The sequence below is a fragment of the Phoxinus phoxinus genome (assembly GCF_949152265.1).
Source record: "Phoxinus phoxinus genome assembly, chromosome: 13".
Classification (NCBI taxonomy): Eukaryota; Metazoa; Chordata; class Actinopteri; order Cypriniformes; family Leuciscidae; genus Phoxinus; species Phoxinus phoxinus.
The window spans coordinates 23,101,103-23,116,991 of record NC_136888.1 but is presented as its reverse complement, the minus strand read 5'-3'; the positions used below and the strand labels follow the sequence as shown (position 1 = coordinate 23,116,991).

Genomic DNA, 15,889 nt, shown 5'->3' with positions numbered 1-15,889 from the left:
AGATAATTCTCAGTCTCAGAACAGGATTAAAGCTTTAAGAGCCATTTCAAGGACTTGGATGAACAACCGTGAATTCTGATGCTGAGCATACTCAATGGTTTTAAAAGTTATGTGCAGCATTCTGTCATATCTTGATTTATGGTGTCTTTTCATCTAAATAGTCTTGGTAACTTATCTCTAACGAATTTAAATTTCTCTGTCGATATTACAAACACCATCAGGCCATACAACCCAGACCATATGGCTACATTTACTTTAGGCTACTTTAGTAGTAAGCCCTATACTTGTAAGTCTGTTTCAATACTTGGGACTACATTGGCCCACTTTTTAGTGTATAAAATATAGGCTACTTAAGTGTAACATTGGTAAACATTGCGTAAACGTGGTGAAACACAACATGAGGTCGTAGGCTATTTATTTTTTAACGTGCGAAAACAAAGAAGAAAAAAACATAAAACATGTTATGTGCTTTGACCGTTAATTTAAACATTTTGGGAGCCTGAAAACGCAAACGTTTGAAAACGGGTTCAGAGTGCAATAAAAAAATTTTTTTTTAAAACGATGCCGCCATTGTCTTGTAGCCTAAACTTAAAAAATAAATAAATAAATATGAAAACAGTGACGTCATGTGCATGCGTATTACGTAGGTGTTCAATCTGTCTGTGCGTAGTGTTTCTTTACAAAGTGAAAGGCCTATCCCCAACTGCTGGCCTGGCAGCATATACGGCGTTTTTAATAATTTTCGTGAATCCATGTGAACGGGATCACTTTGAAAAGTCACCTGCTGTACATCGTTGACGTGTAAACGTAGGCTACCCTAAGATCAGAAAGTGGAATTTAAACATTTTAGGATGAGAGCCACCTTTGAATTTCATCTGTGTAAAAAGGTTTAGGACTAAATTCATTCAGAAATTGCTAAAACATTTAAAAAATAATTACAAAGAAACAGCAAGTGACACATTAAAATGAAGAGACTTTCAAATGTAGGCTTTTTTTTTTTTTTTTTTACAGTGGAGACTTCAGAACTTATTTTTATCACCCCCCACGAATTTTTCCACTAAATGAAAGTGAATCAGCATAGCTATGTGCTCTCAGGCTCCAAAATGCCAAAAATGTGTGTTCTATATTGACAAACCCCTTATTAGGCTAAACCTAATTATTTACCGTTGTGACTGACTGGAGTTGTTCATTCTAACAGAAGTTATTTAAAGCTATTTGAAGAATATGTCCTGCCAGCTGAAACCGAAGGGGTGTGACATGCCAATGAATTATTGAGTTTGATTACTGCTGCGCTATCATCACAAATCCATCCATTAAATGATAGCAGAGCTTCTTGGATATGAACATGCAGTTCTGTAAAGTGATTTTACACCATAACTTTATTCAGTCATGTTTACAGTTTAAGTAATCAACTGCAAACAAATGAACTGGAAAAATACAATTTAATAAACCAGTAGATTAACACACAAAGCCAAACCTGTTACAAACAAGTTGCTTTTTTTATTATATTAGCTGGAATACACAGTCTGCAGTTCAGCCTAAAGAGATGTCTAGCTCCATGCACAATGCTAATACATGCACACATATTGCAGTACAAAGGTGTAAGCCTGAAACATAGTGTGTGTTATTGCTGACATGTGTGTGTTATGGTTGAATACAATGACCATGTTCACCTGTGTCCTCACCGCAGGTTCACTACCAACATCTGCTTGACAGCTATTCACAAACACTGCTTTATCAGAAAAACACCATGTCTCCCTTATTTAACTATGCAGGCCTGTATTTAAATGTGCAGTGTAAGCAAGTATCAGTGAACTTAAATTCAGTTGCTGTGTGTGGCATGTGTTAAGGCCTGAAATCTGTCTTTGGCAGCGCTTTTAATACAGCACAGGAGATGAATGAACCCTGAATGAACAGAAGGGAAACCCACAGTCTGAGCAGTTAATAAAAGATGAGAACAGTACAGAACTGAACCATACTGAGCCCCTGGCTCAACATATCCATCTTACATTTAATAAACACTTCACCCAGAAACTTCTCTTAGAATGATAGAAAAAAGCACAAGTTGCCAACGTTTGAAAAGCTGGTTAATTAACACTTTTAACTGAGTCTAACTTTAATAGTTGATACAAATTATGAATAAAACATGATTGAAATTCAAAATAAAAAAAAAACACTCTCCAGGAGCCCAATAAGGTACACATCTACACAATAAAAATGAGAAAGGGGGTACAAATCTTAACATATCTTAAAGATGGCCCACTTTACAAAATTACAAGATGCTTTTAAATAAAACTATCTGATTGTAGTTTGGAAAAAAGGTAGATAACAGAAGGAAAAGCTCGTCAACAAGAAATATTTACCCTTTTAATTTCATAATTGCTTTTAAGCCATTTGTTTCCATGTAAACTACAAAAATACCTTGGAATGATTTTTGGCACATTGTGTCAACTGAAATATATAACACTTGGCCTTACAGGAAAAAAAAAAGAATGACACAAATGAAACTAAAACACTTTGCAATCTATACAAATAATGTGGACAGTCTATCTCTCCACCCAGAACAATACAAGAGCTGTCTCACTGCTGCAGGTGAAATTATTCTGTCATTCTGGCCAGTGCACAAAACACACGTACATATTTACACATCTTTGATGGCTGTACATTCACTTAATTGGGGAGTGATTTAAAAAAGAAAAGGGGAAAAACTGGCATATTAGAAAATGAAGTCTATAATGTTAAGGAAAGGGGTAAATGAGTAATTTAAGTGCTGGTTAAGTGCAGATTCTGGAGTTTGATATTTCATGACACATTTTTGGCCAATGCCAGCTTATAATGCAGGCACAACATGTCAAAGCCAATTTTACTTTATTGCTTAGAAATGGATTTTATACAATAATTACAACTACTTTTCTCAATAAGGCTTAGAAAATTGCCACTAAAAATGATTAAAAAACATTCTGAGTCATCACCAACTGTCAGAAGCTAGACATGGTAATGCTTCCTGACTGGTGTCATGGCTAGGTTAAGTTTGGCTTGCTAAAATGTCCATAAAAGTGAGGGGAAAATCTTGATGTAGGAAGACGTATTTTCATGATTTAGTTTTTTTAGACGAACAATATGTGAAACTATATAACCTTTGATCCGTTCTGAGATGTGTAACCAAATCTCGCGCCGATTATTTCCACAGAGAGCTAAGGACAGAAGTGGAGGAAGGTAAATCAGAGACATGTGTTAGATGACTTCTGAGGGTGAACGGCACATTGACACATCAGTAAATGGGGTTGAGAAACGAAGAAGAATTCCTTGAGAATTGTGGTTTCAGTCGGCTTCTTTATAAAAAAAAGTAAAAAAAGAAAAGAACTTTCAGAAACTCTGGACTGTCTTGTGAGCGCATAAAATCTACGTTTTCCGACAGCTGTGGTTGTGCGTTGAAGCCACAGAGCAGCCGTGAGACCTTTGCCTGGCTGGGGGGTTGGGAAGGGAGATGTAGTCTGTTGGTATTTCCAGTACAGACTCACTATATATCATCACATCAATCTGGGTCATGCTGCAGTTTTAGGATCATGTTTGCAAGCTTTGAGTGGGCACAAATTTATTATAAAGGGATTTACAATTCATAATGCCTAAAACTATTTGCGCAAGTTGGGAAACAGCTAAAACCTTCCATCTCTACAGAATCCTGGCTGACCCTCCTGGTTCTTCTTGGTACCACACATGGACACCCATCCCGGTCACCCACTCTGCTTTCTCTTTCACTTTTTATTTTGTATTTGCTGCCAGCTGGTCCCACTTCCTTCCTTAGAAGTTATAAGGCCATCAAATGCAGCGCTGACCTCCGACCTGCAACCAACCCAGGGACCGTATATCAGGCCTGCTGCCGCCGCTGCTTTAGCCAACCAATAAAATTGCTTTAGGGACCGGCAGCTTGGATTACAGCAGCCCAGGGCACTAGGGTATTCTGAGAAAGCAAGGGCATGAGATACAGGAGCCAGCGTGTTCGCTTTAGCCCAAGACCCCTGAACAGGAAGTAGAGGTGAAGTCTGGGATATTCATTTGGAAAGACAAACGTTTGTTTTTACTGTGCAGAATTAAGTAGGGCAAATTTGAGAAGTACAAAGCCAAACTTCAGCACGAAGTCAAATGAGTTATTGAAAAACTTTAATAAAACATTAAAACATATACATATAAATTTTGTATGGGCAGCTTGGTGTAGAAAATGAAATGAGTTTTAAGTTGGTTGGCAATATTATTTAGTGAAATGTGGTGCAAGCAATACTTTTTGCTGTTAAGCCACATCAATCATGTGTAGTCTCTCTATTTCAGAGACAACCAAAGCTGAGAACATTATTTATACATTCGAAATAACTTATTTCCAGAAAGATCTAGACTGTTTTCTTCCTTTTGTAAGGCTGTTTTAATGATTTAAGTGCAATTACAAATTCATTAGAATGACTTAAATAAAAAAGATAAATTGATAGACAAACAGAAATTTCCACTTTTGTTTCAAAGACTCCATCCAGCCCAAGTCAAAGGGATGAATAACTATTCAGGACACAGAAGCACTGGAAACCAGAACAAAGCAAAACTGACCGTGATGGTGAGGTGTGGATCTTTTTAAATCTGTAATAACCGAGTGAGACGCCTGAACATCAACCCCCAGAACAAAATTACACATACAGCATTAGATTAAAACAAACAGAAAAGTAAAACATCCCACATTCCAGTGACTGATGGATAATTGACCCTTTGTCGTCATCGTCCGATTGGATCTTATTGGATAAGAGAGATATTAATACACAGACACTTAAGAGTAGTGTACAAGGACAAAAGGAATCGGAGCCGGAATAAGAAAATATATTGTTGGTGGCACTGAACTGGAGTTTAAAACCTAATAGAAACAGTACACAACATTTTAACTGCAGCAGCTCTATTCAATTATAGTTCAACAAGTTCTAACCACACGAGGACAAAGTGATATGCATTCCGATGTTTTCGATGGTGAGGCCATTTATCCAGGCATAGGCATTCCTAACTGAAGCATTCTGGATCATCTGTGGTGTCATGCTAGCCACCCTCAAGGCTCAACAAGCTCTATGGCTGAAATAACATGAAAACACAACCCGTCTAGGGGTTTATTACACTGACTCGGACCAGCAGAATCCCAAACGCTGGTTTTCTGTGACACAAAGAGAGTTCGAGTCATTGTCTTTCTGTGCAAAGTTAGCGAGTAGAGTAGAGCAGCTGTAAAGAGTCGGCTCTGAAAATCCTCTATAAATGTCCATAATTTGGGTTAATCCCGGTTAGCTACCCAGATGGACAAGGTCACATCGAGATGAGCTCTAAGTGATCGGATTCTTCTCCAGTGGTTTGGAATCCAAAGCCAGCATCCCTTCAGAGCTACTGAGATGGGGAAAGGTCAACATGCAGATGCATTTCCCAGCTTTTCTTAAAAACGTTTAGTGTTGGTGGCCCTGTGCATTCGCAATGCTGGTTGTGAGATCGTCAAATCCAGTTAAATAGAAGATGAAGGAAACTGACAAACTAGTAACAGAATAAATTGACATGATCAGATTCAAGGAGCAAATTACAAATGAGATCAAATAAATGTGGACAACTGGGCATATGTACATCAATGTATAATGAAGAATGTTGGCCTTAGCATGTACTCCAAGAATGTGGCTGACACTAATGGCTCCTAAGACAAAGGACAAAAAATATGTTTACACCTACGTGTGATCGCCTGGATAATCAATGTATTTAAGCTGTGTGCAATAATCCCAATGAACTAAAAAAAAAAAACTTGTGAGATTGTAGAACTAATTGGGAAGCCGTGAACACAGAGTTCAAGACCTGTGGCATCAGAAAGGTCTGTGTGGGGTTTTCAAAATTCTGATCAATTACCCAACTCACATATTCCCAACATCAAGGCAGTCACATGTCTGCACCTCTCCCTTGTCATGTCTGACGACTTTAATACACTACGAGGAGCAGAAGAGGATTCATCGTTGTGGGACCATGTGACTTCCGTTCCCAAAGCGACAGTTGGTAGATGGTGAATTCATACAGGTTGATGTATGAGTATGACAAGGTTCCCAGGGGTCTTTTGAGGGTCTACCTGGAAATCTGATCAGCTGATGGGTCTATTAAGACATGGTGTAACTGAAGAGATGGGATGAGCTTCATTCCTTGCACACAGGGGCTGCTTTGAGATGTAAGAACTGAGGTAATAAAAACACACAAGGACACTTTAGGTCAGGACTCATTAACATTCGAGTAATTAGCTTCTAGCTTGCTTTAATTAAGTATAACCCAGAATCCTCTATGGTCTCTAGCTTTTGATAAGTTTAACTGAATATGGCTATAAGAAGACACATACCTAGTTGGAAATGTGGGCAATTGGGATCAATTTTCCAGATGTCGGTTTGACCACGACCGGCTTCCATCGGCTGTGCGGTTTCTGCTAGACCAAGCTCCACGACTCCCAGGCCTATCGTACGGGTCCACGTCACCTGTGGGCTGCCTTCGCCATGAGGACGGAACAGGTTCTCCATCATCTGCTGACTGGGAAGAGAACAAACATACAACTTATGTGATACAGTATACTAATGATTTCAATAGACTCTAAACTTTCCACTTATATAGTGCTCTTCTATATATCCACCAAATTCTGTTATGGTGAAGACCTGTTACAATCACATAATTGCCTGACCATGATTATTTGATCTATTATACGCAATATGATTCCCTTATTTGAATGGGAAAATGTGACAGGAATTTAAAGCAAATGAAATGCACTTTCATTCAGTTGAATCGCACTTGAGTTCATTGTCCCCCTTCGTGCGGTTCATTTGGGCATGTGTGAATGCAGCAAATCGCACTCGGGTGCGCACCAAAAGCGGACCAAACAAGCGTGTCTCGGTGCGCTTTCAAACAAACTCTGGAGCAGTTCGTTTGTGGTGAGAACGTGATCCGACCTCGAACAGACCCAATTGTCAAAGGACTGCGCATTTTTGGACTAAACCAGCTGCCGTAGTCAGCTGCGCTGTGCATTATCGGATGAGGACTAATGTTTGTTGACAGTTTCACTTTTAGCATGGCAGCTAAAAGCAATCAGTGTGGTGTGAAAGGAACCAAAACGCCTGAAAAAAAATGCTACAAAGAATAATTTTTCGCCCTTGGTCCGGACCAAATGAACCGAACTACAGATGTGAAAGCACCCTCAACATTTTTTATTATCTCTTGATGGTGCATTAATGTGTTAAGAGCATGTGAAATATAAAAACCACCATTACAGGTTGAACCTACTTAAAGATATTAGGGCAGAAAAAAAATATTCTTGCATAATATTCTAATATTCATAATAATAATAATGACCAATGACTTACTTTGTGCTTCATAATAATAAAGTATTTACAATAGAAATGGCCAGGACGTTATCCATGAATTTTTAACATTAATTTCCACAAATTGTCCAGGCAGGAAAATCAGATTTTTAAAATTCTCTTATATTTCAAGGTATTCAATGTCTGTGGGGAAATGTGTATTTCATGTAAATTTGCTGGGTTCCAAAAAATATTATTATGGTCCATTCTGGCAGAACTATAAAAATACATAATTTTTGTACAGACCACTCTTATAGGACACGTCAGAGGAGAGAAATTGCACAGACCGCAGAACAAGTCCCAATATAGAACGGCTTTTGTCTCTTTTCTTTACCATGAAGGTGGAGACTTTACACAGCCAACCAAATGGTTTATGACGTCAGTTATAAAAAGTTCCCAAATGAGGCAGCAGGATATGCCACACACTGCTGTGGAATTTCGTACGCTGCAGACAGATGCTAATTGTCCATAATAGGGCTTGAGGCCTGCTGGGATACGAGAGGTGGGTGTACAGGAAACCAGTTACGATGCATCAGTTGCCAAATGGGCAGGCGCAACCTTGCAACTTCCCGTGTCACTCAGGAAGGGGCAACGGGTGGAAACGACCAAAGCACAATCTTAAAGAAAGATGTCATTATGGAATGGGTTCCATGTAAGTCCCATGTTACATGAATTTTAAAAGACATTATGAGAATAGTTGTGATTGTGCTGAAACGGCAAAAAAAAAAAAAAAAAAGTGTCTGACACAGGTCAAGACTTTATGTATTCATGTTCTACTTATGAGTTGTTCTCCCTCATATTGGTACTGAGGCCGGTTACAAGACATTCTGGAAAGCTTTTAATAAAAGCTAATTCAATAAATTCCACTATTTTATTACCAGTGTGTTTCATTTGATTCAAGTATGTGTTTATGTAAGTCTGAAGTTATGTAAGTTGAGTTAAACTACGGTTTACTTAACTTTATTTTTTATTTTTTGATACTAAAATGATTAGTAAGTAGTTAGTTTATCAAGAAATACACTAATTGGTTAAATAAAAAAATACAATAAAAAGTACCAAAAATGTAATTATGGGATTTACAAGATACTTAAAGGGGAACAGCACAGAATCTGCATTGCTCAAGGTCACTAATGATATTTTATTATCGTTGGACTCAGGATCACGTTGTTCTAGTTTTATTAGATCCAAGCGCTGCCTTCAATACGATTGACCATGAGATTCTTCTCAACCGTTTTGTTGAGTGTTGGGTTGGTGTCCAGGGTACAGCCCTTCAGTGGTTTGCCTCATATTTAAAAGACAGGACAGTTGATGTGAATCTGGGAGACTTTTCTTCCACATTGGCCCCTTTAGTTTGTGGTGTTTCTCAGGAGTCGATTTTGGGACCGTTGCGGTTCTCTCTGTATCTTCCTCTAAGCACTATTTTTCGGAAGTATAGTATTGCGTACCACTGTTACGATCTCCGGTTTTATTTTCCTGTGAGTTTAGATAAATCCGGTTCACTGGACAAAGTACAGGAATGTTACAGTGACATTAAACTATGGCTTTCTAGCAACTTTCTCCAATTAAAAATAGTAGAACTGAGGTTTTGACAGTAGGTTCTCCCGTCTCACCTATACCACCTATACAAGGATCATTTATGTTCCTTGTCCTAAAAGATTTAAGATCGTGTAAAGAGTTTAGGGGTAATTAAGGACTCCTCACTAAATTTTAATAAACAGATTGGTGCTGTTGTTAAAGGTAGCTTTTTTAACCTGAGATCAATTGCTAAAGTAAAGCATTTTCTATCCAGTAAAGATTTGGAAATTGTGGTTCACTCTTTTATCTCATCAAAGATTGACTATTGTAATTCTTTATATATATTAGTCTCCCCCAGACTATGCTAGTCCGCCTACAGTTAGTGCAAAATGCTGCATATGTACAGCAATCCTTACATTGGCTTCCTGTTAATTTCAGGATTAATTTTAAAAGTTCCCCTGTTTGTCTTCAAGGCCCTATCAGGCCTTGCCCCCCACATCAGTGATCTTATTATTCCCTACTCTCCTCAGGTTCTCAAGTCCTCAGATCAACAGCTTTTAAAGGTCCATCGCTGTCATTTAAAATCAAAAGGAGATTGTGCTTTTTCCTTGTTAGGTCCCAAACTCTGGAATAGTCTCCGATTCCATGTGGTCAGCTCCATCAATTGACACTTTTAAGTCTTATTAAAAAGCTAAAGAAAATAAATACGTTTTTTAATAAGTTATGTTTGTTTTATGTTATGATTTTAATGTCATCATTTTTGTAAAGCACTTTGGGCAATGTCTCTTGTTTGAGAATGTGCTATATAAACAAAGTTGCTTGCTTGCTTGTTTAAAAGAATACCTTGATTCACATTATCATTTCAATACCATGGCATACTGTATATTAAAGTACTATGATATTACTTTCTAATACTTAATGTATAGTATTGCCACATTACATTACTTGTACTCTTGTAAGGTGTATGCATTTTTAGGAACACTACAAATTAATAAAAATTAATAACATTATTTGTAGTGCTAATGCACTTTTTTTTCCTTTACTAGGTTGGAAGCGTCTTCTCATTAAGAGACATTTAACAAGATAAAAGCACACTCAAAGTGAAAGAACATAAAAGGGATCACAAATTCAGCCCTCAAATTTACAATGTGACTTTTTCCAGACAAGCTTTTAAAAGATTTTAAATCACACAACACAGGTGCCATTAAGCAAAGTGCTATTATATCTGTACGGCAGATCACTTTCAGTACTCTACATTAGTTAGCTAGTAAGCTAATGGTTGCCTGCAAAAGCATTATTTTTTTATATAAAATAAAATACAGAATAAACCTTCAACCTGTGATCAAAATTCCTCCATAAATCACTCCAGATTTGTGTAATTTTCTAAGCACGGATGAAAAGTCATTCCAGCTCTAAACATAACATGACATCTGGCTGAACGGGATTACTTTACTTTATACAGCTCTCCTCGCAGCAGGAGTATTAATGACTTCAGCACATATATTTGACTCACATAGGCTTTGTATCAGAGACATGAAACAGATGACCTTGATCTTCGAGGACAATCCTGAACATGTGCCTTCATTAATTATGGCGCAGACAAAACCTCTGCCTCTGTCAGCACAACGACACCGCATCATTGATGGACGGATTGAATCTCCTCAAATCACTGTGGTATTGATCTTGTATAAGACAGTCTGGAAATCTGTCTGAAGGTTTAAATAAAGACACCCATGGTCAAGCTATTCCACTGTAGAGAACGCAGAGATAAAAAGGAATGATGCTATATGATACGTTCCGTTTACGGTACTAGTTTTACAATGTAACTCATAATAATCTAAGAGCAACTGAAAAGCAGACCAAATTCTAAGTTTAAATGGTTTCTTCATTTAAATATTGATCATGTTGTATGTGTTTGTGTCACAATCATTGTGATAACCCTGAGTGAGGTATTTATTGAGATTAGTCTAAATTCAGGGGGGGGGGGGGGGGGGGGGGGGGGGGGGAAGAAATCACGTGAGTTGCAGATAAAGCTGAATGCATGCCTGACCATGGTTGATTAGATAAATCCTTCCTAATGGACTCCATATTGAGTGGGAATGGATGAAGTTTGCTTTCAATCAGTTGTTGAAGCCTGTTCGACTGAGAATATGTGGGTGCTTCTTCAAAAAGGGCATTCATTTATTTTATGTTTATTTTATGTACTGTATAGATTTTATTGTTTTAGCCTCATCTCAAACCCAGACTTTCAATATACTAAAACTATGATAATTCATTATAAAAAATATTACATTTTTAAATAATAATTACCTAAACAAGTGAAATAAGGATTAATAATTTCAATATTTGTAAGTTAAAAAAAACTGCAACGCTTAACACAAATTACGGCTTAATCAGTTGTCATTTCCAAAAAAAAAAAAAAAAGATGTCAAATTATGCAAAAACGTTTGAAAATATTATTCAGTTGTATATTTACATAACAATTCTAGCTATGAAATTAGACTATTTTTTTTTTCTAAAAATGTTAACCTAAAATGTTCATGAAATTGAGTCATTCAGAAAAAGGACTGAAATTACAGAATTCTTCTGTAAAGAAAGTGTATAGAAAATTAAACTACTAGGAGTGTTTTTTAAGCCCAAAAATGCTCATAGTGGAAGAAACATCCATACATATCTCTTTACTCTCTGGAACCAACTTTTTATTTTTTCCAATTTAAATGTATTTGTAAAGAAGGTTTAAAGGTTTATGGTACAAATCACATCCCCTCTACAGATGGAAAGATGCTTTAAAGATGAAAAAAGATAAAAGATTAATGTTGGAGAATCCCCAACAGAGAAAAATAAGAGTGAATGTGATCACAATAGCAGTATATTAACTTACAGCTGCAATGACAGCATGAAGAACCATCTGTAGTACAAAGAAAACTAACCTTGGGTGATAGAGAGAAGGGAGTAAGACAAATGATCTGACCTCTGCTTATGCAAGTGCTAGAATTCACTTGTGCATAAATCATTCAGCTTTCTCAGATAAATTATCAGACATTTGCCATCCATCAGAACAATAGACAAAGAAAACAAACATGGCATGAAATAGAACGTGAGAAACCAGAAAGAGAGGGAGAATGAAGGGGCAGTATTTGAAGTCGTGTGCCAGGAGGGGGCCATGTTTGAGGGCTATCTCAGTGATTTAATTAGATCTTTGTGGGTAAATTTGAAGGCTGGGCTGTTTGAGATGCTTAATGAGAGGATGATGGTAATTGGTGCTCTGATAGGGGCAGCTCTATTCTCTTACTTGTATTCTCAGTAAGTGAAAAAGAGTGAAAGCTGGTGAAAAGGGTCGGCTTTCGCTGTCTTGTTTTGACTGCTGGGGTGACGCCAGACTCAAATTGGTTTAGCTGTTGAGACAAAAACTGCCAGTTGACCTGACTAACAGCTTTTCTAAAAACAAAAGCATGATCTCTGACCTGTTTGTCATTAGCTTTTAACACCCTTCTCACATGTACTGTATCAATATCTAATACTACACTCTTAATAGTAAAAAACTGTTTTATTTATACAAATATAAAAAACCTGTAGTGTACTACTACGTCATTCATTTGTGAGTCGGCTGTATCTAGTTTGTCTCTTCACGATTTAGCTTTTTAAGTACATGCAAGACAATGTATTGAAATGACTGATGACAGACACAAAACACAAAAACTGCTCAGGCCACAACAACTGAAAAGCACCGTTTCCCAGTACGGATTCAATATCAAGAAAACAGAAGAGAGAGATACCTCAAGGGCCTATTTTTCTCTTTCAGCAGATGGAGAATGATCTAAAAATACTTCATCCTTACAAAATATCTGTCCACTTCACCTTCTTCCAGGTGCAGAGGATTACAAGGAAGACTTCCAAATCAAACAAAACTTTTAGAAACAAATGTGTTGGTAACACTTTATTTCGATAGTCCACTTTAGACATTCTACTAACTAGAAGTAACTTCGCAACTACATGGCAACTGACTCTCATTAGAGTATTACTAGACTGTCTGCTTAATATTTGCTAACACTTTGTTTTGTTGGTCCCCTAACATACATTTTACTGACTATAAGTAACATGGCAACTACAAGTCAACTTATTCTCCTAACCCGAACCCTAACCTACCAGTCTACTACAGTCCACTAATACTCTAAGTAACTTTTCAACTACATGTCAAGTAACCTAACTGTTATTATAGTTAGTAGAATGTCTAAGGTGGACTATCAAAATAAAGTGAAACCAATGTGTTAAATTCCATGGCTAAGAAATATTAATCTTTGTATTAATATTAATCAAATATTAATATTAGTCTGTGCACATATTTGGTGGCACCAAATATGTGCACAGAAAGATCATTAACAGGTGGCAGGACAACAAGTACACAGAACTTAAAGCTACACTGTGTAGGAATTACTCCCATCTAGCGTTGAAATTGTATATGACTACCAACTGAATATTAGTTTGTACTTTACTTTCTAGCCCATCCCATTCTGAGGCCGTTTTAACTCCTACAGTGGCCGTATTATTTCAAATCTGCCGGCAGTCGCGAGTAATCTCTCCCTCGCATTCGTCACGGTGCCACTGAGTGTAAAAACGTGAAAGGTGAAGCTTGAATTTCCAGGTATGTCCCTCTTTGGCTAATGTATTTTCAAGATGGAGGCGCAACATGGCTTCCGCCATTCGAGTAGCTCACCCGTATGTATTATAAATAGCAGATTCTACGCTTACGAGAATACTTGATTAGTTGGTAGAAGTAATTATACATTAATGAACACTAGGGGTGGAACGGTACATGTATTCGTATTGAACCGAAACGGTACGGGTGTCACGGTTCGGTGCATGAATTTACACGGAGAATACACGGTATAAAAATAAATAAAACTTGCGTTCAAATTAATGAATGTAATGCAGAACTACTGTTAGATACGCGGGTTCTTTGGACACCTAATCTGTAGCCCCGCCTTAAGCTAGGTTTGTTTATACTTTCGCCTGCCTCCGCAGCGCGAGCCTCCGATGACTGCGCGCGCCTCCCCAAATGGACGAGGCATTTACTTCGCGCTCGCCGGTGTACTATTCTTTGAAACGACAGGGTGCGACTGTGTAATTGTCCTCTAAACCATCAGGAATCAGCGGCGAGAAGAAGTAAGGTACATTCGTGAATGTTTATTTTAGTACAACACTTTAGTACACCAAAACCAAACTAAAAAAGAATCGTGTAAAGCAGTAAACCAGATTATCCCATGTGACATTAGAAAAAAAAAATGGATATGAGAACATAACCTACAACTAAATTAACGTTACATATTTACTAAACATTTTAATTTAGTTTTGTGAACCTTTTTATAAAAACATGGCCATTTATTTTTATTTAAAGGTAGGGTAGGTAGGATTTATATAAACACTTTTTACCAAATTTGATTAAACTTTCTATATATATCAATGCATAATTAAAATGTAAGTACTCTGATAAAAAGAGTATAAAAATCGAGTGACTCTAGACCGTTTAATCTTCATTAAACAGCTCATTATTTCCATTCGGGACGAATCACAGCATTGGCTTGCGCGACTGTCACTCGACGTCGCCATGACTACCGCCGTTATTACTGGCTCTGCCCACGTGCGCGCAGTCGCGCTCCCGTTTTTAGGTGGGAGTGAATGGAATTAATGAGCTGTGTTTAATGAAGATTAAACGGTCTAGAGTCACTCGATTTTTATACTCTTTTTATCAGAGTACTTACATTTTAATTATGCATTGGTATATAAAGACAGTTTAAACAAATTTGAATCAAAGTTTTTTTTAGACAATTCTGACCTACCCTACCTTTAAAGGGCTTATGTCTGCTATTGTAGGCTCATTTTGTTAATGTAAGCAACTAATTTAGACGCAAGAACTGGGTGTGAGCTGTGAGATGTACATGCTCGGCCAGATTCGGCTCGAAGTCGTGCATCTCGGATGCGGAGCCGCGAGCACTGTTACAAAAAAAGCCGTGCACTGCACACCGCCACGCAAAATATGGCCTTGCGCACCCAACGCGCACGACCGCCCACACCGCAATGATGACATTTTTGCCGCGTGCTCCTTCGTGCTTGTGCGTCCGCACATACCGGTAAATAAGAAATGCTGTATTTTCAGTTTTATGGCTGATTGTCTTATTTTGTTTAAAAGTTACAGATGGAATCTGGAGATGATGTGGGGTACTTATTGTTGACTGTTTACATCTTACTTTACACACTTCTGGGCAGGCTGTTGCAGCTATCTCAGGGGAGAGACTGTATGACATTAGGTGGTACAGACTGAGGCATGCATAAAAAAAAATGTGCCTTCTGCATTTTTGTTTTGCTTTTCCCTCCATTGTACCGAACTCGTCTGAACCGAGGTATGAACCGAACCGTGATTTCTGTGTACCGTTCCGCCCCCAATGAGCACATATAATTTTGAAAGAACAAAGTGTTTTTTTTACTAAGAAACAACTTAAAAAAATGACACAGTGTAGCTTTAAAGGACAAAACAAACTACAAATAGAACAAACATACAAGATTGGATCTGAATGAGCAGATACTTTGCATAAGCATTAGGGGTGCAACGGATCATCATTGATCCGTGATCCGTTCGGATCAATATCTTCGGTTCGGCACACATGTGATCCGCGGATTGATTTGTGAAAAAAAAAGAAGTTGTGTGCATGTTCAGTCCACACACACCGTGGTCATGGCGAGCGGAGGAACGGAGGAGCTTGAACGCCCCGCGTCGTTTAAATCCCCTGTATGGGAGCATTTTGGCTTCCCTGTCAAATACAATGATGAAGGAAAGAGGTTAGTGGATAAAACCGTGACGGCGTGTAGGCACTGTGGCACAAGAAAGCCATATGACAGTGGAGACACATCTAGCATGGCCACGCATTTGAAGCGACATCACCCCGGTGTTTCACTGACGGGAGTGAAAACGAAGGCTGCACAACAACCGCTTA

At 38.0% G+C, this 15,889-nt stretch overlaps 1 protein-coding gene across 2 annotated transcripts in view; it reads right to left on the bottom strand.

Moving 5' to 3' along the window:
* Nucleotides 1-1,460: 1,460 nt before the first annotated feature.
* Nucleotides 1,461-15,889, bottom strand: part of luzp1 (leucine zipper protein 1) — a 55,180-nt gene continuing 40,751 nt past the window's right edge. For both annotated transcript variants that reach the window (XM_079632244.1, XM_079632243.1), the window contains 2 exons: nt 6,380-6,564; nt 1,461-6,221 (listed from right to left, as the gene is read on the bottom strand). In XM_079632244.1, the coding sequence (XP_079488370.1) occupies nt 6,406-6,564 (159 nt within the window). In that variant the 3' untranslated portion in view covers nt 1,461-6,221; nt 6,380-6,405. The remainder of the gene's footprint in view (nt 6,222-6,379; nt 6,565-15,889) is intronic.